The sequence below is a fragment of the Podarcis bocagei genome (assembly GCF_964188305.1).
Source record: "Podarcis bocagei genome assembly, chromosome: 1".
NCBI lineage: Eukaryota > Metazoa > Chordata > Lepidosauria > Squamata > Lacertidae > Podarcis > Podarcis bocagei.
In genome coordinates this window covers 81,479,307-81,502,126 of record NC_138125.1, presented here as the reverse complement: position 1 = coordinate 81,502,126, position 22,820 = coordinate 81,479,307, and the positions used below count along the sequence as shown (strand labels likewise).

At 42.3% G+C, this 22,820-nt stretch overlaps 1 protein-coding gene across 3 annotated transcripts in view; it reads right to left on the bottom strand.

The window, feature by feature from the left end:
* The window catches only part of IGHMBP2 (immunoglobulin mu DNA binding protein 2), a 99,719-nt gene that overhangs the window by 59,013 nt on the left and 17,886 nt on the right, over positions 1-22,820 (bottom strand). For all 3 annotated transcript variants that reach the window (XR_014012726.1, XR_014012727.1, XM_081212153.1), the window contains exons 7-9: positions 19,719-19,866; positions 17,665-17,839; positions 1,906-2,088 (exon numbers count right to left, since the gene is read on the bottom strand). Coding sequence is in view for 1 of the 3 variants with exons in the window: in XM_081212153.1 (XP_081068279.1) it covers positions 1,906-2,088; positions 17,665-17,839; positions 19,719-19,866 (506 nt within the window). In the remaining 2 variants the exon portion in view is untranslated. The remainder of the gene's footprint in view (positions 1-1,905; positions 2,089-17,664; positions 17,840-19,718; positions 19,867-22,820) is intronic.

The following is a 22,820-nucleotide window of genomic DNA, read 5'->3' as shown; positions in this document are numbered from 1 at the left end:
TACACTTACCTGGAAGTAGGTTCACTGAATGTAGAAGCATAAATTTCTGTGCAAATATGTACAGAATCAGGTTGTATGGTATCACTTAATTCAACTGGAGATACTTACACGCATCTGTAACTCTCTCAATGAAATAACCAAGACTTTAAAAATAGAATGCTGGGGGCAGGAGGAGAGTACTAATTAGCACAAGGGCAAGGAACCGGTGACCCTCCACATGTTGCTGGACTACAGCTCCCATCATCCCTGATCATTGACTACGCTGGCTGGGGATGATGGGAGATGGAGTTCGGCAACATCTGGAGGGCACCACTTTAGCTAACCCAGGATTATCACCATTTGGTACCTGAGCTTTACAACTTGGTTTGTGTGGGAATCTTAGAACTCTAGAAGACTGGTCTCCCCTTTTATTAGCCTACAGCATGGGGATTACAAAAGGGAGAATATTTCAGGTTAAGAGGTTGCTCTGGAGCTCAATGAAATCAGTGAGAATTTATGCAGCCTTCAATTTGCTGCAGCATTCAACCCTAACTGAAGAGTGTAACATCTTCCTTCATTCAAAACAATAATTCATTTTTTATTGCTGACCATTTCTTCCAGCCCTGAGAAAGTATTTCACTGCAATTGCGATCAATATTGCATACTGAAATTATCTTCTTGGTGATTTAAATCCATAATGTGAGTTTCTTTATATAAAAAAATATCCATATTATCCTGATGTAAGTGTTCCCTGAATACTAACTACTCTATTTTCTTTCTTTCTTTTACACAAAGATAAGGCTCTGTTTGTAGTCCTGCAAAGATAAAAATTCAAGTACTCCATTCTGAGCACTGCTGACAGCAATTTCCAGTTGCTACCAGTGGATATAACAGATTATGGCCAATATGAGCCCAACTCACAGTGAAGTTTCATATTAGCATCCTTTTAAAAACTGGATCTTTTAATATACTGCATACACTTTGTGTTTGTTTGTTTGTTTGTTTGTTTCATATAATTTTATAAGTTTAAAAAATTACCTATTATGTTTGGAACAACTGCCTGGCTCCCGTGTCCTGCCATCACTCAGCCTGCACCTAACCCTAACCTTGTAACTAAAACAATCAGATATTGTTCCCTGTCTAGCTCTGTCCCTTTTCTCCTCCCATTGACCTGTACTCCGTGAAGTGCTATGCACACTGATGATGCTGCATATAAAGATGTTGTTGAGCAAACAACATCACACCCAACAGTGAAAGACTAGAGTGACATTCCATAGAGGGATATTCCTCATTACGTAGAAGAGTGTGCACGGCATGCTCCCAATTTTTTAAAGAAATCGGTAATATTATTATGCCTGCCCTGGGCATTGGAATCAAAGGCTAAGACTCAAAGAGACATGGAATAGGCTCCAAGTACCCAAGAGGGCTCTAAACTTGTTTTCCACTACTTCTTAACCCCACCCACCAAAAACAAAATAAAAATACCCAGGTAGCAAATTGCCCTTGAATCTTAGTTTCAAAAATCGTTGTGGTACGACATAGAGGGCCAGCTATTTCAACCCCAAAGACTTCGGCTGGGTATGTGCAAGCCATCGGGCCCACAGTGACTGCAAAATCAGGCCCACAAGATATAACTGGTTGCTATATAAATTTCCTTTACTTAAATTAAAAAAAACAGAACTGCACATAAATCTATTTTGCAACCAGTGCAGGGAAAACCAAGATCAATATTTGCTAAATGAAAGGCGATAAAAAACCCCACCCTGGTTTGCTAAAATAGAGGCAAAAAGAAAAAGAAAAAAGGATAATTGCAGATAGCAGAAAACCCTGCATATTCTCCATCAATATTAATTGACAATGTCAATCTGCACTGAAAACGTTTAGAGTCAGGAGAAACAGCAAGCAAGAAGGCACAGTGTTACTTACTTCAGTAAATGTTGCGCAACAGAGCAGTGAGCCGAGAGGCGACCGCCGTACATCTCAGTAGAAGCCCACTGCATGATGGTCTGGTGCATTCGGTACTGCACCGTGAGCATCTTCACAACATGGTCATCATATTTCTGAATCAGCCGTTCCATTAAACTGAGAGAAAGACCCTCTGTGGCAGCCCTGCACCGACAGACAGAAAGAAAGTAATTAACAAGGTCCTCCAAACAAAGAGAAAGAGCAAATTTATTAAGAAAATTGCAATAAGAGCCACTGCCAGCTTTATCACATGTGTGTGTGTCTCAGATATGTATAGAAAACTGTTATGACGGCCATTATAAATACCGGCTGTATTCCAATAAGTGAATACTCAAAAGCGCAGTTGGGGATTTCCCAGTGTTTGCTTGCACCTGCAGTTTTTTGCCTCCACTACTCACAAAACGCTGCATGTACAGCCGTCTGAATCTCAGCCAATTTGCTCCAAAATGCTCCAGATTCCCACACTTAAGACATGCTAAAGTCCTATTTAGAGATGTGTTAACCTAGGGAAAATGGGAGGACTTCTTCCCCCAGCTCATAATGCCTCATTATAGTCAATGGTACATAAGACCCCAAATATCAGTAGTCAGCAGTATGGCAGGGTGCTGCCATGAACCTGACCTATGGTCTGTCACACTGCTGCTGCTTAGAGGGGATGGGTGAGGTGCAAATCATGGGCTGAGTCAATTCAGCCCTCCTGCTGGTGAGTTTGAACCACACGGGCCTTGTGGCTGCCTCCCCCTGCTGGTAAGCAGGAGTGATGTAACTGACTAGAGGTCAAATGAGAGGTGCTGCCCCACCAATACTGCCAAATACTATTCTGGAGTTTAGCCTTATACTGTAAGCACTCTAGACAGAAACTCTGCCACTTTTATCCTGGGCAAATACATCCTGAAGCTCAGCAGATCTGGACTTGGCCAGTATTTAAATGGAAATTGTTCCATGGACAAAAGACAGGACACAAATGTAAATAAATAGATTAAGTTGGTCAGATAAGACAAGACAGCTATTTATTGCTGTATGATCTATCTGACAACAAGAGTTGATGGATTAGCCAGAATTCAAGAGCCCCAATCCAGTAGGTCTACTGGAAATGCCTGTGAACACCAGAGTTCTCAATTCATTTTTAAACACAGCAGCTCCTCTTCCACTTTCTCCTGCCTAGGTCCCAAAACTGCTTTTAAACACTCTAGAATTTTAAAAAGGAACAGCTTGCCATTCAGCAACTGAAATGGTATGAAAATGGTGTTGATCCTGTGTGACAAAAATGGATGGGAAAAATCACTGGTGCCTGCATGGATCTGGTACATGCAGCACCTTGGCAACTACAGCCCCTGGGGTTTCTCCACACCTATATTAGAAAATTCCTTCCTAATCAGGTCCAAGAAATAAGAAGCAAGCCTATAGTCATCTCGCACAGTTAAAAACCCTTTGTTTTAAGTCAGGCAGTAAATGCTCAGTCTAAAGTATCTTTTTTTAATGGATTCTCATAAAAGGTTGGAGAGGCAATAAAGCTCACCATGGGCCTCCAATAAAACTCCTGTGTACACTAACACGGCCATTTCCAGTATATTGTGCAACCCACTACAGAGGCCAATAACAGGCTATATGGTGAATAAATAGGGAGATATTTCACCTTTTAATAAAATGTGGCATTATTTCACCACTAGTTATTGTCAATAACTGCTGATTTTGCAAAGATTAAGCAAGAAACAATTCTTTGATCTCCTCAAATGTCCGATGTCTGCAAGAGCAGAATAAACAATGGCTATGGACCAATGCACCCACATTGTCGGTCTAAGGAAGTGTGTCTGTCTAAGGAATGTCTAAGGAAGTGTGTCTAGCAAATGAGGCATTTTAAAATGGTCCACAACACCCTTGAAATTCAAAGCCAAGATTGTTCTCAACAATTATTTCTAATGTAGATTTTTTAAAAAGCAATTTCCTCAATGAGCTGGTAACAACAACATATCAAGGTTTTATCTAATTATGAAAGATAATCACAGACTGAGAGACAGGGGCAGGAGAGAATCTCCTGGGAAAATAACAAGGTTTCTTGTGTTTTCTCCAAGAGCGGTCCTGAACGATTATCCTGAAATGGTGCAAAAGTGTGTGGGTGGTGGAAAACAGACAAACAACCTTCAATACAACATTATCACAAACGGATGTAGCAAGGCCAACTGATGAGATCAATTCTCAATTTTCAGCACCACTGAAGCAATGAATATATGCTTTGGAAACAAACGTGTCTCTTGGGTTGCAAGCAGTATTGCAACTAGCAATCAAAGCACTATTTTGACGGCATTAATTGCACACCACAATACTTCCATTGTGTTCTGCATGGTGGCTCTAGACATGGCCAAGTTAAGTCTAGGATGGACAGCTTCGTGCAGAGTTCAAAGGGAAGCTAGGTTAGAATGTTGTTTAGGCAACAGATAACCCCGGGCTAAGCATTAAATAAAGCCACAGCTCCATCTGGGTGCCTGTGTGTCCCTCACCACACCTACTCACCCAATGGGTGAAGCTCTTCTGGTTACAATAGCTTTGTCTGTTCCAGCAGCAATAAGACTCCAATGGTGTGGGGCAGGAAAATGGGTTGTAGCCAACTAAGTTATACTCTGAGTAAGCCCACTGAAATTAATAGACCTAAGTGAGTCATGCCCATTATTTTCAGTGGGTGTACTTTGAGGAGGAGTAGCATTGGATACAACACAGTGGTTTTGTTGGAGCTTCTAGGCTGGAGTCTTCATAGCTGGAGGGTGTCAGTGCTACCTCCTCAGGCCAGAGAGGTGTTGGCAGAATGGCCTTTACCTTTGCTAGATTTACTGCAGCAGTAGAGAGCACACAATTCCTTCTGACCCTCTGGTTCTTCCTCCGTCCATGGCGCCATCCCTTGAAGACAGGGAGTCAGACTCTGAGGTCATAGCACCTTTTTTGCTGGTATGCTCAAGCCATGTTTGTAATGCTGAACTTCCGGGCCAACTTCTGAGCCCCAGAGAAACCCCTCCAAAGCAGTTTCCTCTAGCTCATTTGGGAGCTTCCAAATTTTGATTACAGACACTCAAAATGAGCTCCCATGAAAAGAACAGGCTATAAACAGCAGTAAGTAACTTGTTTTGTGAAAGAAGGCCTAAAATATTGCCAGTGTCCCAGCAGAGGAAACAGAAAACCACAAAAAATGCCAGTGCCTCTGCTGCTCTAGCGCCAGCCCCCTTGGAAGCTGAGAGACCATCAAGAAAGGCCTGGGATGTAAAGTGAGGGGTTGCAGTGGGAGTGGGAAGCTGAGCAGAGGCAGCTTATGAAAGCTTCTCTTTTCCCCCAACCCACATCTCAGGGGATCTCTGTGGATCCCCTGGGGTTGCAGTGGGGAAGAAAAGAGAGAAAATTCACTTTTCGCAAACACCCATGTGCAAGAAGAGCACAGCTCATGCAACCCAGTGACTGGACTGATCAATTACAAACTATACATCTTTAATGATGCAGGCCATGTCAATCAATAAAAAAGAAGCAAATGTATAGCTGTGTTTTAAAACATTACTTTGTACTGTTTAATAGGTTAAATTAATAAAACTACCAGCATTATCCAACATGTAGGAGGTTATAAAAACCCTCTATACATCCCAAAACCACTACCCAAGAGATACAGTGGTGCCTCGCAAGACGAAAAGAATCCGTTCTGTGATTCTCTTCGTCTAGCGGTTTTTTCATCTTGCGAAGCAAGCCCATTGAAGGATTAGCGGATTAGCGCTATTAGCGGCTTTTAGCGGCTTATCTGCTGATCGGATCAGCTGATAAGCGGCTTAGCGGCTTAGGAAAAGGGGGGGAGGGGAAAAAACCAGCAGGAACTCGCAAGACATTTTCGTCTTGTGAAGCAAGCCCATAGGAAATTCGTTTTGCGAAGCACCTCCAAAACGGAAAACTCTTTCGTCTAGTGAGTTTTCCGTCTTGCGAGGCATTCGTCTTGTGGGGCACCACTGTACTGAAGACCCTTGGGATCTACAGGAAGCATGAAGTAGGCAGAAATAGTGAGTGCAAAGGCACAGGGGGAAATGACAAACAACCCACACCACTTTAAAAACATATTATAAATTAATTTTTAAGTTTAAAATAAACTTTATGAATAACACATTAAGACAACTAAATAGCCAATATGCAAAATTAGCTGTATACAGGGCATTCTGCATTAAATCTTCCTCCCACTCTGCTCCCAGTCATCCAAAGACCACTTCCCACACAGCATTTGCAAGTTCCATGCAAAAAATACACATTTGCCATTATATCTGAAGTGCAAAAAAAACCCTTTAAACCTGCTTCAGACACTATGGGAGATGTATGTTTCCTCTTTGCAGGAAAATTACAATATATGAAGCCGGCCTAAAGCAGATGACAGCATGCTATAAACCACAGCACTAAGTGACCATAAAACTCAGAGCCATTAAACACAACAAAACCAGAACGTTTCCTCAACCAAAAGTTTTCTGCCCACTATCCAGTGTTTCTTGGTTGCCTCTATGAAATAAGAGAAATTAAGATTAGAATGTCAGAGTCTTGATCACCAGCCTGGATAGTTCAGTGGGTTAGAGTGTGGTGCTGATGATGCCAAGGTTGCAGGTTTGATCCTTGTATGGGACAGCTGTGTGTTCCAGCAGATGGCCATTGCAGGGGGTTGGACTAGATGAATCTCAGGATACCTTCCAGCTCTGCAAGTCAAATGACTCCCCCATATAAAAGTACAGCTGTGAGTAACTTCCCAGCATACAAATAGGGAAGAGAAGAGCATATGAAAAGCTGGCAGCATGGAAGTGGACATCATGGTGCACATCTTACATGCATTCATCTTCATCCAGTGAAACCCCTGTTTGTGAGATACATTTGGACTAACTGCCTGGTTAGCTTGGAGATTTCAAAGGTGTCTTATTTCGTGCTGCATTTGATACTTGCTCAACAAGGCCACATATACTCAGCTTTGCACGCTCATAGAAATTGGGTCAGTACAGTTGAAGCACCAATGTAAGGGGTTTATTAAAAAAAGTATTAGCTCTTGTGCCATCCCACTGATGGCAATAATGAGGTTGCAGAGGCAGATACAATCTGCCAGCCAGCCATGCTGAGGCCCAGGAGGGCAGTTGACCACTTATATATTCTGTGCTGGAATCCTTGCCTAGGCAATGAGCGATTGTGGAAAGGGAGGGGGGTGTCTGTCTATGCTGAGTACAGCAGGAAAAGAAATGCATAAGAGACCCTAGAGCTTTCATAAAATCATTAAATACAAGTCTGACTTGTCTTTTTCAAATTGGAGAAGGAATCTGGTGGCCTTATGCTAAAGGAAGAGAGACAGGAATCAATAAAAATCAAGAGCGGGCAGGAAATTGCATGCCACAAAGGAAGAGTTGCGTACCTTTTTGGTGAGGAGGGGAGAAAAGATCACTAGTTTCTGACCTGAAGAGAAATTATTTCTTGATCCCGCATGTTATGATGAGTTATCGTATAAGTTACCTGGTAAGAAGCCCACAAACCACATATTCCCAACCAAGGCAGATTTTATTTGGTCAGAAGTTAACACTATTAATATAGAGCATTCTAGAAGGTGGACAGATTTCCTGAACTATGTGATATTCTCACTGTATTTCGGGTAGAAAAGCCCTTCTTCAGGATAAAATAGTTTGCAAACTAAATGAATAGTCATGAGGTATAGCTGCCTTAAGCTGAAACTGCTAAAGCACACAGGAAATCAACCAACCCACAATGACAAAGGAAAATAAATTAATACAGTGAAAATGTGACATGGTTCTCCAGTATGAAGAAGGTGCATGATCATTATCAGCAATATTTAAATAGCAGAGTGTAATCAGGATGATACTGAATTAATGCAGATGATCTAGGAGTATAAAGTCTGAGGGGGAAAGATGAATGAAAATGAGAAGATTATAAGCATAGCTAGGACTAAATCATGTTGTAATAACAATATGCAATCCAGACTTCAATATCAATATTTGTTAAAACAAATCAGGATCAAGCTGCAGTGAGATTCTCTCTAATGACCACCTGCCCCAACTGAGATGGTAGCAAACACTGGGGAGTGGCCTCGACAATGGAATGGAGAATGTACACAGATTTCCTTGGAATGTGCCTAATCATCATAAATCACCTCTTCTCCATGTTTTGCAAGGGATTTGGGGCTCGGATGATGAGGGGACGGGGAGACACATTTGCTGCTGCTGTTGTCATCCCCCCTGCCATCACCCAGCTGCACCACCCTCCATGCATGTGAGGGAAAAGGTCTGTAGCAGGAAGCGTTCCGTATTTTTGCAAGCTCCCAGCATGATTTAGAACACATTTAGAACATGCAGGATTCTAAGCTATACCATGAGCGGTGGGACTGGGTGACAGGGATAACATCTGAATATGGCATTTGTTTCTCTCCAGTTCTGCCCAGTGTTGGGTTTTCTTTATATCAAACCTATATACACTTTCTTCTCCAGCACCATTTCAAAAATTTGCATTCCCATTTTATTATGTTATTATCCACATAAATAGCATGAAGATTTAAAGGTGACAACCAACAGTGACAATCTGCTAGAGAAACAGAGTTCCACACACACAAAACAGGAATTCCCCTTCCTCTCCTGTTCCTTGCAATCCCCTGCACGCATGCCAAAATTTGCTCCAGAAGATTGGAAGATCTTGTCAATTTCTACACGCAAGTTTTTTTAAAATGCCAGTGTTAAAATTCATCCAGTCAGCATATAAACATGTCTGTTTCACTATGTCTATTCCATTTCTAATTTCTGTTCCAGTCATTAAACTCTGCTGTCTTGCTCAGTTCATCTCTCTCTCTCTCTCTCTCTCTCTCTCTCTCTCTCTCTCTCTCTCTCTCACACACACACACACACACACACACAATCCATTCTCATCTTTTGAGGACACTTTTTATTATTTATTTCTTTTTTTATTAAAGCTTCATTTTATTCTAATTTGTTTTTAAGATCATAAAACTGAAAAACAAATGTATTTAATATTTTAATTCTCATTTTCAGGCAGATTTTGAAACTTTTTATTGCATCAGGGTTTTACGATTAATTTTATTATTCTTGCTGTCTCATCAGATTTTTGCTTACGTACCAGTTTGATACTGCGTATATTGTTTGATATTGGGTAATTTTTTCATGACTACTTCATTCTCTCCTTCTTTGCTTTTGATAAACCTTAAAAACAACAACATAAAAATTCTATGTTCTCATGCTTCTCTTCTACATCTGGCACCACAGGTATGCAAGATGCAAAGCAAGCCAAGTTACTTTCTGTCTATATGTTTTAAATATCCAAATTTATCTCATTTGTTCTTTGCAATCTCAAACATGTTGGATGGTATAGGAAACAGTGAGCTTCCCTGACAGAGACTAATTTTTAGCTATTTAAGAACTTTAATTATAACTTGTCTTTACATAGATTGAAAGTTATTCTTTTGTTCAGAGAACCAAAAATATCCAGATGAAGAATGTATGAAGTGGTGCTTTTCTACAACTTACGTATGTAGGGAGATGGGAGAGGTTGTGGTCTGTGAGGAAACTGAGGCAGGAGAGTTGCCCTGGAAAGGAAAACTCGATGGAAGGGAAATTGAGGCAGGGATATGGGAGTTGGCAAATGGAGTGAACAAAGGGACACGCCTAATATTTATTTGTCCCGGATGGTGTGGGTGGTAGCTGATTGCTGACATCAGAAGTTGACAGGGATCCACCTTGAATCTGCTCAGGCTCTTGAGCGCTAGTTTTGAGTGTGAGAAATTGAGGTTAAAATTCCCACTCAATGATGAAGCTCACTACATAATCCAAGCAAAACAAATCCTCTCATCTACGCAAACTCATGCAACCCCTTCAGATACTTCTTATACTTCACAAATGTTTTATCTGTGAGAACACACTGAATATTATTTTTATACTCAAAGTGTGTTTTATATCTAGATAGATCATGCTTTGCTAACATTAACATTTCTGTTCACTTTTTAACTAACCTTATACTGGAGATTGTGTTTTTCCAAAATTATGGAATCGGTCCTCAGCTCCCCACCTTTGATCCCATCCCCAGTTCTCTAAACTCCACACACCTTCTAGCAAGCCACAAACTTCAGATAAAGCATTTCAAGGGCATGCTGATGGGCCACATGTTTAAAGAAGCTACTTACTTTTTCCAGTAGTTTATTTTGATTTTTTTAAATCCCTGACATTTTAGAACAGTGTTTCTTCTTTAAGTTAAAAAAAGTTGCTCCCAATTTATTGGCTTTTGCATTTAATTAGAAGAGTCATCTGTCCAAGCTGTGTGTCAGCTAATCCAATAGAAACACCAGTCAACAGACATTGTTGTCCTTTGCAAACAAAACTTGATTAAAGCAGCTTTTAAGAGTACTTTTCTGTTAATAGCAAGGAGAACAAATAATTCCAATAATTTAAAACAGCAGCCATTAAATTTTCGAGACAAAACATTCTTTTTTTTGAAAATCGTTTTCCACCCCATTATACAATTATAAATTTATTCATTCTGGTAACAAAATGAACTGACAACTTTACAAGCTCACAGGTTCAAATGCTTCGTTTCTAAATGTGAAAAGGGTACTTGCTGTCCAAAATGGCTTGCATGAACATATCTTGAGCCCTGAGGAACTCTGTAGCTGTCTGTACACCCTCCCTACTCCTATCAATGTGGGGCTTTTCTCACCTCGGGCCAGCAAAGAAGCCTGCCACACCCACACTTAGCAACTGGGAGCTCTGCCTGGGCTTAACTACCAGGGTGGCTGGGACTGTATCTTTTCTGGATATGCTACAACTGAAGGTTTGACATTTGCTCTCAGTGGCGGCAGCTGATATGTGCCTGGCACAAGATCAGCTGGGAAGACTGGGAGAGGGGTCCCCAATTGCAGGTAAGGGCAGGTGTGGCGAGAGAGAAGTGGGGCAAGTCCAATGAGGGGGTATATGACATAGGCAATTGGTGGCTGTGCTGCATGCCGGCCCCCTCTCTACCAAGAGGAATTGGGGTCATGCTATCAGCCAGAACTCAGGCCTGCGGATGCTGCTCTTTGAAGAGCAGGTTGGCTTTAATTAAGATCTCCCTCACCTATAATTAGATGGAGGATGAGGAGGCCCACCTGGTTTGTATTACTAAGACCCGGATGGACAAGCAGGGTGAACTTTGTCCCAGTTGGCTGTGCCCACTTTAGGTACTTGGTGCAGCATCAAAGCAGGCTCAAGGGCAAGGGAGAGGCAGATGCTGCAGTCTATGGGAATTCTCTGTCCATATCCCACACAAGAAGACAAAGAATGGAGAGAATGACTTGGAGGGCTGCATTCTCCTTCTGGGACCTGAGGTTCCCCATGCTCCTCCAAGGAAAACATGTGTCAGGCTGCCAGAACAGCCTTGCCGTAAAATCTGTAAATCGGGAACAGGCATGTGACTTGAAGGCAAATAACTTTATTGCTTCACAATCAGAGATACCAGACGCTCTCAGGCTATGAAAGTTGCAGAAGCTAGAAACCTCTCCCCACCTTCCCTTAATTAAGCATTTCTCTCTGTACATTCTTCTGGCATGATTCAACTTTTCTTATCTGCTTTCTGTTTTTCAGCTCTCCTTTCTTGCACTGAGAAGGGGGGGGGGGAGAAGGGGCTGGAATAGGACTGTCCTGCAACGCATATCCCTATCAGGGTCTGTGTCCACACTGTGCCTCTCCCCTTTGCCCCCACTCTCTGGCTCCAAGACTTCCCTGATGGTTCCCTCTGTGGATTGCTCTTCCCTGTCCCACTAGTCTGAGTCAAGACTCAAATTCTCCCTCCTCCCCAGTGTCACTCCCTGGTGCTTCTCGGGCAACTGGCAGCCAACACTCCTCCTCGTCTAGCCAGTCCCTGACATGTCAATGATCCACCATCTCTTCGCTGAATGCTGTGTAAATGAGAGAATCAGCTTACAATTTAAGAATGGCAGGGCTTTAATTTGACATGCTACTTATGGACAGAAGAGCAAGAATCAAGATGCACAGTGCAGACTTTTATTCCAGGCATAAAGGTAAAGGTAAAGGTACCCCTGCCCGTACGGGCCAGTCTTGACAGACTCTAGGGTTTTGCGCTCATCTCACTCTATAGGCCGGGAGCCAGCGCTGTCCGCAGACACTTCCGGGTCACGTGGCCAGCGTGACAAGCTGCATCTGGCGAGCCAGCGCAGCACACGGAATGCCGTTTACCTTCCCGCTGGTAAGCGGCCCCAATTTATCTACTTGCACCCGGGGGTGCTTTCGAACTGCTAGGTTGGCAGGCGCTGGGACCGAACGACGGGAGCACACCCCGCCGCGGGGATTCGAACCGCTGACCATGCGATCAGCAAGTCCTAGGCGCTGAGGTTTTACCCACAGTGCCACCCGCGTCCCAATTCCAGGCATAACCATCTGCAATGCATCCTGTCTGAAGAGCAATTGGGTTACAGATCTAGGGTACCGCTGATGCCTTGAACATTCATTGTGTTTAATACAGTGAGCTCCTTGGGCATCATTTATTGTTAACTCTGCTTTGGAGATGTAAATCTGTAAACACTATTGATTAGAGCCATGTCCTCTCAAGCTCTGTTTTGGTTTAAATCTATTAAACCAAAAGGAAGCGCAGGAGGCCCACTATCTCTAAATATTGCTGTGAAATGTAACAGCACGCTTTGGTCCCAACTCAGATATTAGTTTGTAAGATAGCAGACTCTGAACCAGACAAATTATTTTACTGCCATGTTGTTTACAAAGAAATTTTACAAAACTCAAGTATCAAGAAACCTGTTTTCACTTCTAACCATGCTTTGAACAGCATAAATTAAAAAATATATAGATTGAAGGGGAAATGTATAAAGATGTCCATCAACTTCACAGCTATTTTCTTTTTCTATGCTCTTGTCAATATTTCAGAACAGAGATATTTCTGCAAGAACTCAACAGCAGAACAGCTTGTAAAAACCTCATGACATGCATCTGAAAACAGATCCAGGGCCCCATGATAAGGACAGGAACATTAAAGCTCAAAGCTAAAATGATTTACCTAAAAAATACATAGCATACAGGGTGGAAATCTTATTATGTGCTCATAAAAAAATATGCAAAACCTACTTACATCTGAGTAACCTGTATACTTTATTGTAATAACAATCAGGAGTACAGACATTTCAATTGGGGTTTAGGCCTGGTTTTGGCACAGAAACTATTTTAGTATGATTACCTCTGTTGGGAGAGACACAAGGGAAATGTGTCCCTGTTAATTCTCCTCAACCTCTCAGCGGCTTTTGATACTCTTGACAATGGTATTCTTCCTGGTGTTTAGTAGAAACCAAAGAAGCACCACTCCCCACTGTATCATACACCCTTTACTTTCTGAGATTTCAACAACATGGCACACAATTGTCAAGCCCTTCTTCCCAAAACATGAGGGCTAGAATCTTTCTTACCTGTTAATCTCATTCTTAAACTGAGACACTGTCTTACATATTAGTTATAGTTAGGCTAAAATATCTGAACTCAGTTTGTTTCATTAATCCACTGCACCTGACACTTTTTGTTAGTTTTCACCAGCTAAGTATCTGGAAAGCATTTATTCGAAATTGCCAGCACTGGAAGCTGCCTTACACAGAGTCAGACGATTGGGTTCATCTATTCCAGGCTAGGACGATGGAGGTATTAGCATGGTTGGGGAAATCCCAAGATTCATAGAAGTATAACAAACCATAATGGGAAAAACAGCCCAGTGAAGACCAAGAATGCTCAACAGACACTAAATGCTTAATTATTATTATTTTGGGGGGGATAGAAAAACTGAGATGCAATGGAGTAGAATCCTGACAGCAGCACTCCACACTGCTTTTTGTGGCAGTTTCCACATTGCATTTAAAAACATTTCCTTTTCAAAGCATGTGACTGTTGCTCCAGGGTAGGGGTAGCCAACATGGTGCCCTCCAGATGTTTCAGACTACAACCCCCATCAACCCCAGTCAACTTGGCCAGGGATGATAGGAATTATAGTTCAGAACACTATGCTGGCTACCCTCTTCTCCAGAGACACAATTTTAAAAAATGGTCCATCTACTCCTGTGTTCTGTTTCCCATAGTTGCCAGCTGTATTCTTCCAGAAAACTTACAACCAGGATAGTTAACTGATACCTCTTCCCTGTTTTTGCCCTCTCCCCACACCCAAAGCAACTTGGGAGGTTCACTGAACTAACAGCTATTGGAAGAACCTGTTCCTCAATTAATTTGCCCCATTCTCCTTTAAAACCATTTGTGAGACTGGCCACGCCACATTTGTCACAGTGAATTCCATTAACGTAATTATGCTTTACATGAAGTACTTTTGTCTAGGATGTTAATCAGCAAGTTCGTTTTTAGCAAGCATACACATGTTGTAAGGTCCCTGTCCATTTCTCATATAGAAACTCTGTATCAACTCTGGGCTTGAGAGAAATAAATTCTAAGCAAACCCAATGGGAATGTCTGAGTGACTGTACTTTGCACATGCAGTGCACATATGAGTACACACAGATTCCTGGGGTGCCAATTGCAAATTAGACTTTTTAGACATCAGTTGTGGCAGCTGCACACTCTGGAATTAACTCTTGAGTTTGCAATCCACAACAATTTGCACAAATGACATGTACTGCGGTTTCATAATTGCTACCACAGGGACTCCTGGCTTTTTCATTTCTGTCCAAATATTTTAAATAAACAGGATCTGTGACAATACCTCCACAGGAAGAATAAAAAAGGAAAAGAATGAAAAGATTGAAGAAAAAAGCTCCCCACTGCAGAGCCCCCCATTCTGGAGAGCTGTTCTCAGAACTGAGACAGGCCTTCCTTCTGGTCAGAGACCATTGTGCAACCATCACACGTTGACAGCATGCTCACAGCAAAAACCACTGATACCATGTCCCATTTCCTGGAAACACTATCAACCAGGACTCAGAGGCAGGGGTGCCCTCTACAGACAGAAGACAGCAAAACTGCCTCTGCCTCTTCCAAATAAATAGTTGGCCCAGTTCAAGGAAAAGCACCCTGCAGGCCACAGAGAAGAACAGAGGCCTGACTCTGAGGCCAGGGATTTGACTCCTGGTTCAAGGAACCAGAATCTGACATTCCATATCATACCAGATGTCCAAGGATCTTCATTCCCCCTCCAAGTTCTTAGCAGAGAAGGCAGTGTGTGCATCTGGAGCACACAGTGTGTGGCTCCTAGCCAGTGCTCTAAAATTCCTATGAGCATTCAGCTACAGGGCATGGCTTGGGTCCTCAACATGCATGCCTGGTCATTTAGGTGCTCAACTGTACATACCAGGCCACTGTCACCAACTTCTGTTTTACTCTCCCAGGTACTGCAGAACACACTTCCTTTCTGCTACCTTGATCTCCCTTCTTTTTGCCACTGCAGAATTACGGTACTTTGCCACACCCAAATAACGTGAATTGGTAGGGGACTTGTCGAAAAGTCAGCATGACAAAACAGCCCCAGGAGGGAACCAACTGAATCGAATCCAAGCAATCTAGAGAAGTGGCTGGAGGAAGATTTCAGGGAAAGAAAGGCCTATTAGGATGAAGGCAACCTTGTGACTATCTTCGAAGGATTCAAGGTTCAACAAAGATGACAATGTTCCCATAGGAGATGGAGCTCATTTCTTCAAAAGGATTGCTTACATTCCCCCACTATCAGCACTGGTTTCTCCCTCATCCTGATACGTTTTTGTTTCGTTTCAGTCTACACCATTATTTCTTTGACATAATGTGTGTGTACATTCAGTCAAAAGGCCCCAACAATTCCTGGGTGTCAAAGTCCTGATCTCTCTATTCTACCACTGAACATCTTTCCTATAATTCAATGGACTGCTCAGGTTCTACACAGGTGTTATGTTGATTTTGCAGTGAAATCACTACATAAGGGATGGGGTAGGGAAAGGCTAAGAGGCTCCACAAAATGATGCTCTGCAAGGAACAATCTTCACAGACATATGTCTCCAGTATTAGTTTCTAGAGAGAAATATCATCTAGTCTATAACATAGCATCTTTCAACTTGTCAGAAAACAGTATTTTTTTGTCTAGTCCAGGCCCTTCTAACTGCACAAGAGAACCCTTTTTTCATTTGGGACAGCTGCTCACTACTATCAACAGATACAAAAAAATGCTTTTAAACTACCATCACTGCAAAGGTTTTCTATACATACCAGGATCTCATAATTAATGCCTGTACCTGAAAGGTTGAATTATATTACAGATATGAGATCCATAAAATTCATGTGCATAAAAAACTGACTAAAGATTTACATAGTAAGAGCAGCACACACAACAGTGCACAATTTATAGGCTTCTTGCGTGCTAATTTCCTACTGGGAGAAGAAAGTAAAAAGCAGAGGAGAAATACATTCCTGTTAGTGGCTTAATGCCTCTCAGGGAGCAGGTCCATAAATAAGATGTGATTTTTTTTCTAGCACAGCAGTAATTCCTTAAAGAAAAACTCGAGCAAACCAGGCACGCACACACAGAGCCCTATATGAAAACTCAAAACCCAAATTTTTGATAATGAATATATGAAGAGGATCTCAAAAAATGTAGTGATCTTTCAATATCTTCCTGCTACAGTGCATGGAAACTAGCAGCTCACCATTTTGGTGATGGTGCCAGCTTATTCGGAATCCTAGCCAGTTCACTCTTTCTCAAAACAGGTTTTATGCAAGCTACTTCCCTAGGCCCTCCCTGCCTAAGCTTCTAGTGCTCTTGGTCATTCCTCTACACCTGTAATTTTCAAATTTTGAGGAGGGAGAAATTAATTAATTCAACAGTTAACAGTTCCCGTGAGCCCAAAGCACTCATCCTCAGCAGGCAACCTTCTCTGAGATGTGGGAATTCTGCTAAATCTCTGTATTGGGTATTATCACGCTGCAGAATTACACACCCACAGAGTGTTGGGATACTGCCAGGGAGATAAAGTCCATCATGGCCCCCAAGCCGGCTGCCGGACGATCCATCGATCTCCCGTGGTCACGCAGTATGAGCTATTAGTGACACGAGTTTCCTGGAAATACCTTGCCACATTCCAGGGCTCATGCACACTCTTATCAGCAGATAATGCACAGCCAGAAGTCGCACTCAGGAGAGCATTATTTACAAGCTTTTATTCAGCGTTGATCAGAACAAAGAAAGACATGACTGTTCTGCGTCAGTGTCTTGTGTCTTCGACAGAGAGAGAAACGAAAACAACAGCAAACATAAACATCCTGTGAACAGGACATGCGCAGACTCTGTGACTCACAAAGCCTGCTCCCTTTTAAGGTGGAACGGAAATATCCTAACACAGAGAAGGCTACCAGATACTTGCCGCCTCCTAATCAGAAGGTGCAGCTCTCAATGAGGACAAATTATTATTATCCTTTCAGGTGTAACAGCAAAGTATGTCTATTATGAATGATAGGAAAAAATCTACCTTTGTGATCAGAGTCCATGGTTCTAACCACTTCTGCTTAAAAATGTTTTTCTGCTGATCTATTGGTACCAATGTCTTTAAATAACGACCAGGTAGGTTGGCCCAGCTATTAACAGCCCTACCTGCTGCACAGATAAACACAGGTAATGATGTCCAAACTGAAACACTTCCCACCAACTCCCAGGTGAACGTTTTCCCCAACGGTCCAAATAATTAATGGTCCAATTTTGGGAAATGTTCCTTACTTGTGAGAGATGATTGTGGGAGGCAGCTGCTTGTGATCTCCAGCCAGGACACACTTCTTGGCCTTCAGCAGAGGTATCCAGCAGCTTGCTTCAAACGCCTGGGCACATTCATCAATTACCACCAGATCAAAGTGGTTCTCAGGAAGTAGCTTCAGAGGACCATCAGAAGAGGCTCCTAATTAACAAGAGAAAATGTTAAAGTTATGCACCATAGCAAAAAGTGGAGGAAAGATGTGTTGGCCTTGACATGCTGGATACCTGCGTCTTTTCAAAGTATTACAAGCCTTCACATTATGTAGTCCTCAGCAGTGTGCTGTGACAGGCAACAGAGGATCCATCTGACAGTCCAATTTCCTGTTTACCAAAACACTTCTCTTAATGAACAAGCACACTTGGCTATTTCTGTGGAAAAGTTCATCCATCCCTGCAGGTGAGGCAGAGGGAATGCTTGCCAGGTGTGTGTATGTCTGGGTGGGTGGGTGTAGTGGGAGAAGTTTTGGAAACACTAGGTGGCTTTTAAAAGGAGCAGGGTGATTCATCTCTGAAAGGAGGGGTGTTGTGCTCAAATATGTGTAAATGTTAGGACCTCTGACTGCAGGGAGCCCTGAGCCCAAATATGCCCCTTTCATAAGCTTGGCATGATCCCAACACCCTTGGCTACTGCTTCTGCCGTGTAAGCAATGTGCCCTCTCCTTGGGCACAAAAAACCTGAGCAGTACACTTGCCAAGCCCTGAGTGTGACCCCATTCATCCTTGCTCTGATAAATGTCTCAACTTTAGCTGACAACTCTTGCTCTTGAAGCAACAGCCTCCAAGGGATCACATTTGTAGTATCTTCTTTCAAATAGTAAATTGGAAGAAAATTGTCAAAGTCCAATACAGTGGTACCTCGGATTAAGTACCTAAGTCATTCCGGAGGTCCGTTCTTAACCTGAAACTGTTCTTAACCTGAAGCACCACTTTAGCTAATGGGGCCTCCTGCTGCTGCCGGAGCACAATTTCTGTTCTTATCCTGAAGCAAAGTTCTTAACCTGAAGCACTATTTCTGGGTTAGCGGAGTCTGTAACCTGAAGCGTATGTAACCTGAAGCGTATGTAACCCGAGGTACCACTGTACACCCTAAAATGGACAATATTAGGAGACCTAACTCACCCAAAGAGTAGATGGCAATACAGATCTATTCCTAGATTATGCCACTTGGATTTCAGAAGGGATAATCAAATGACTAAACACTCCTGCATTTAGAAATGAACAAACCCACACACCTTCCTGGCACAACTAGACATCAGGGAGGAAGATACTAGCCTAGCCTTCTTCCAGGTGTGCTAGGTTTGTATACACTTTAATATTCTGCTTGTCTAGAACACTCAGTGGTGAGAGATTTAAAGTACTATTTCAGCCTTCCAATCAAAAGGGAAACATTATTTTAAACAACAAATTGATTTTAATATGGCACTTGTGTTGTACTCATAAATAATCTTTGCACATGTTTGTAACATTTAATATGCAATCTTTTTCACTCGGGTTATTTGCAAGCTTCCCTGATAAATATACCATGGGGATCGCCAACAGGAGCAATTTGTCTGGTCCCTGATCCAAGAAGCCACATTAAGTACATACTTTAAAACACAATTCACGGCTTTCTCAGCTCCAGAGGCTTGATTAGTTATATAAATAATGCACGTTCCCTTCCCTCATTAGCCGGCATTAAGTAAAAGATGTTCTGTAAAACATGAATGGCAGAGTTGTGTGTGTGGTACATGTGCGCACAGCATTGATTAGTTATACAAACCATCCAACTGCAAAGCAGAACTGCACAGAAGAAAAAGGCAAATCATCTAGCAAGACGCAATTCTGTATACTGCACATACCTTTACACATATAGGGCTGAGAATCAATTCAAAGATGCACTGGGCAATCTTTGGAGTTCATGATAAAGCACAAGAATGCAGTGGAGTGTAGAGCAGCCTAAATCTGTAGCTGCCAATAATCTGATTTAGCTATTCTTCAAGGCAAAAAAACCCACCCAAACAAACCAGAAAAGTTCCTCTAACCTGTGTTTGTCGCCAGAATAACATTAGCTTTTGTCAGTATTTCAGTCATAGCAGCTTCCTCTCGCTCTTTCAGTTCTTTTCTCAGTGTTTTAATCTCATTTAGAAAATGGCTCCTTTCTCCTTTGTCTTGGGCTTTTCTGCTTTTCACCTGTATAAAGGGGAAGAAGAAGAAGAGGAGGAAAACAATTTCCCCATACTACAATGTAGCTTATGGCCCAGTGTATCACTGTACACAATGTTTAGCAGCTAAGATAATAGTTAATGAAACAAAATCCTCCCCATTAAAATGCAGCATACTACAATTCAACATCAAGCTGCTCTCTTTTCAGCCCTTATGCCTATACTGACAAAATGTAAATCATCATGAGAAAGGGAAATATAGTTTGTTGATAGTATATTGGGGTGGTGAATTCAATATGGATTATTTAATGGAGGTACTGTTGATGAATGGTGCTTTTTTTCTGGCAGTATCATCAATAATTCCCCTTCCCCAACATAATAAAGCTTTTCATCTATGTGAGGATCCAGCTGGGATTCATTAATCCCTGAAAATATGCAGACAAGCCCTAGGGTTTATTTAATTGGTTAGTGATAACTATTCTAACAGAAGTCTCAAACACCCCTTTGCTCCAGATTTTGCAAGCTGAGGACATACTAATTAAAATACACTGAAACTTTCAGCACCTGCAACACTTTCTAATAGTGCATGTCTTTTAAAATAAAACATTACACACAATGTGACCTGTAGGTAGCATTATTTTGTTGTTACCCATGTGGTCATCCTAATGTGGTTTGTCACATCTAAGCAGCATATTGTACAATACAAGCCTTCCCAACACCAATAAATCTCTCAAAATATAAATAATCTCGTGATTTAGCTCAGAGGCATGTTCAACGTCACAGGTGTAAATTGGCAGCAAAGTAAGATGGAGGCAAAGTTTCTGTATTTCTCCTCATCTTAGCTTTGTTTGGCATGCCTTCATCTCAAGGCAACCCCATTATGCCGTCTAGCTTGCATTGGATGAAAACCTCAGTTCGAAGAGGGACACCTTTCTAACTCTGAGCAGGCACCAAATGTATGAGAACTAGGCAACCTACCTAAACTCTTGTTGATATAGATAACCATGAGGTAACCCCTACAGCATTTGTCTGGGAGATGAGGTATATAATTTTCAGCATAGATGGGCACAATCAATTCATTTTCAGAAGCGCATGAGAGACTTACCATTTATAAGAGAAGGCAGTAGGTTCTCTGCTTTCTTTTCTTCAACAACACCACCACTTACCGTAGTCTCAACTACCACCCGCATCCTGGTGACGTTCCAATGTCTTGCAGAAATGGCCCAATGATGTAAGAACCATAGAACCATAGAATCATAGAGTTGGAAGAGACCACAAGGGCCATCGAGTCCAACCCCCTGCCAAGCAGGAAACACCATCAGAGCACTCCTGACATATGGTTGTCAAGCCTCTGCTTAAAGACCTCCAAAGTAGGAGACTCCACCACACTCCTTGGCAGCAAATTCCACTGTCGAACAGCTCTTACTGTCAGGAAGTTCTTCCTAATGTTTAGGTGGAATCTTCTTTCTTGTAGTTTGGATCCATTGCTCCGTGTCCGCTTCTCTGGAGCAGCAGAAAACAACCTTTCTCCCTCCTCTATGTGACATCCTTTTATATATTTGAACATGGCTATCATATCACCCCTTAACCTCCTCTTCTCCAGGCTAAACATGCCCAGCTCCCTTAGCCGTTCCTCATAAGGCATCGTTTCCAGGCCTTTGACCATTTTGGTTGCCCTCCTCTGGACACGTTCCAGTTTGTCAGTGTCCTTCTTGAACTGTGGTGCCCAGAACTGGACACAGTACTCCAGGTGAGGTCTGACCAGAGCAGAATACAGTGGCACTATTACTTCCCTTGATCTAGATGCTATACTCCTGTTGATGCAGCCCAGACATCTGAATGTCACGATGTAATGTCACCACTCCCCAAGGCATGGCTGGGGCACAGGTAGCTGCTCCCCGCAGTGGCCAGTTGGGGAACCATCTTCTTTTCCCCCCGCCAGCAATGCCACTGGGGACAATGCTGCCATGATGTGGCAGTGCTCCCATTGGGCCACTCTGTGGGACATGGGAATGTCGCCAGGTTGCCATATGAAGTTCTGCCACTGAAGCAAAGCCATTTTGGTTGAAAGAAAAGAAGGTGAAAACCCTCTGCCGACTACTCTTATAAATGGCAAGTCACCCTTGTCCTCCTCTGAAAATTAATTTATTTTGCCCTCCCTCCCTGCGTTATTTGCTGAACATCCTATACCCCCTTTTCTGGGGACTGGATGGCCCCGTGAAAGTTGGGGGGGGGTACTAGTGCAACTCTCCTTCTACTCATGGAGAAATTAGGCTCCAAACCAAGAAACCTTGTGCTCACCACCATCCAGCCCCCAGAGTTCTCCTGGGGCATAGTGTGAACTAATAATCAACTTCATGCTCAGGGCAGGAATGCACAACATGCGCTCTGCAGCCGAATTATTCTTGGCCAAGAGATTGCGGTCAAAATGGCCCAAATCACATATTTTATTAAACACAAAGTTTCTAGCCCTGGAAAGGATGAAGGGGACAAATAAAACATAAACAAATATCTAGAAACAACTTCATTTTTTGTAGTATTAAACTGCAAAAAAAATAATTATGGCCTTACAATTAAAATCATATACATACCAATTCAGAATGAAACTTGCTCCCAGCTAAATTTATATAGGATTGCAGCATTAATATCAGTTCTTGTTCAAAAGAGGCAACTATGGGTGCAGGATTTTAAAAACTACAAGATATACCAGACTAAGTATGTAAGAATGTGAAATCTTATTAATTAATACAAGTTGCCCCTTCCCCATTGGCTTTGTCTCAAGTCCTCACAAATAATATTGTGACATAATAATAAAATTGCTAGCCTTTATTACTGTGATACTGCTACCCTTCTGGGCCTGTGCAATGAAGTGGCTAGAATGTTGGGGCTGGATATAGAAGGCCCAGGTTCACTCTCCTGCCCAGCCACGAAGGTCACTGGGTGGTGTTAAATGAGTCTTTCAGCCTATGCTATTGCCTGTGT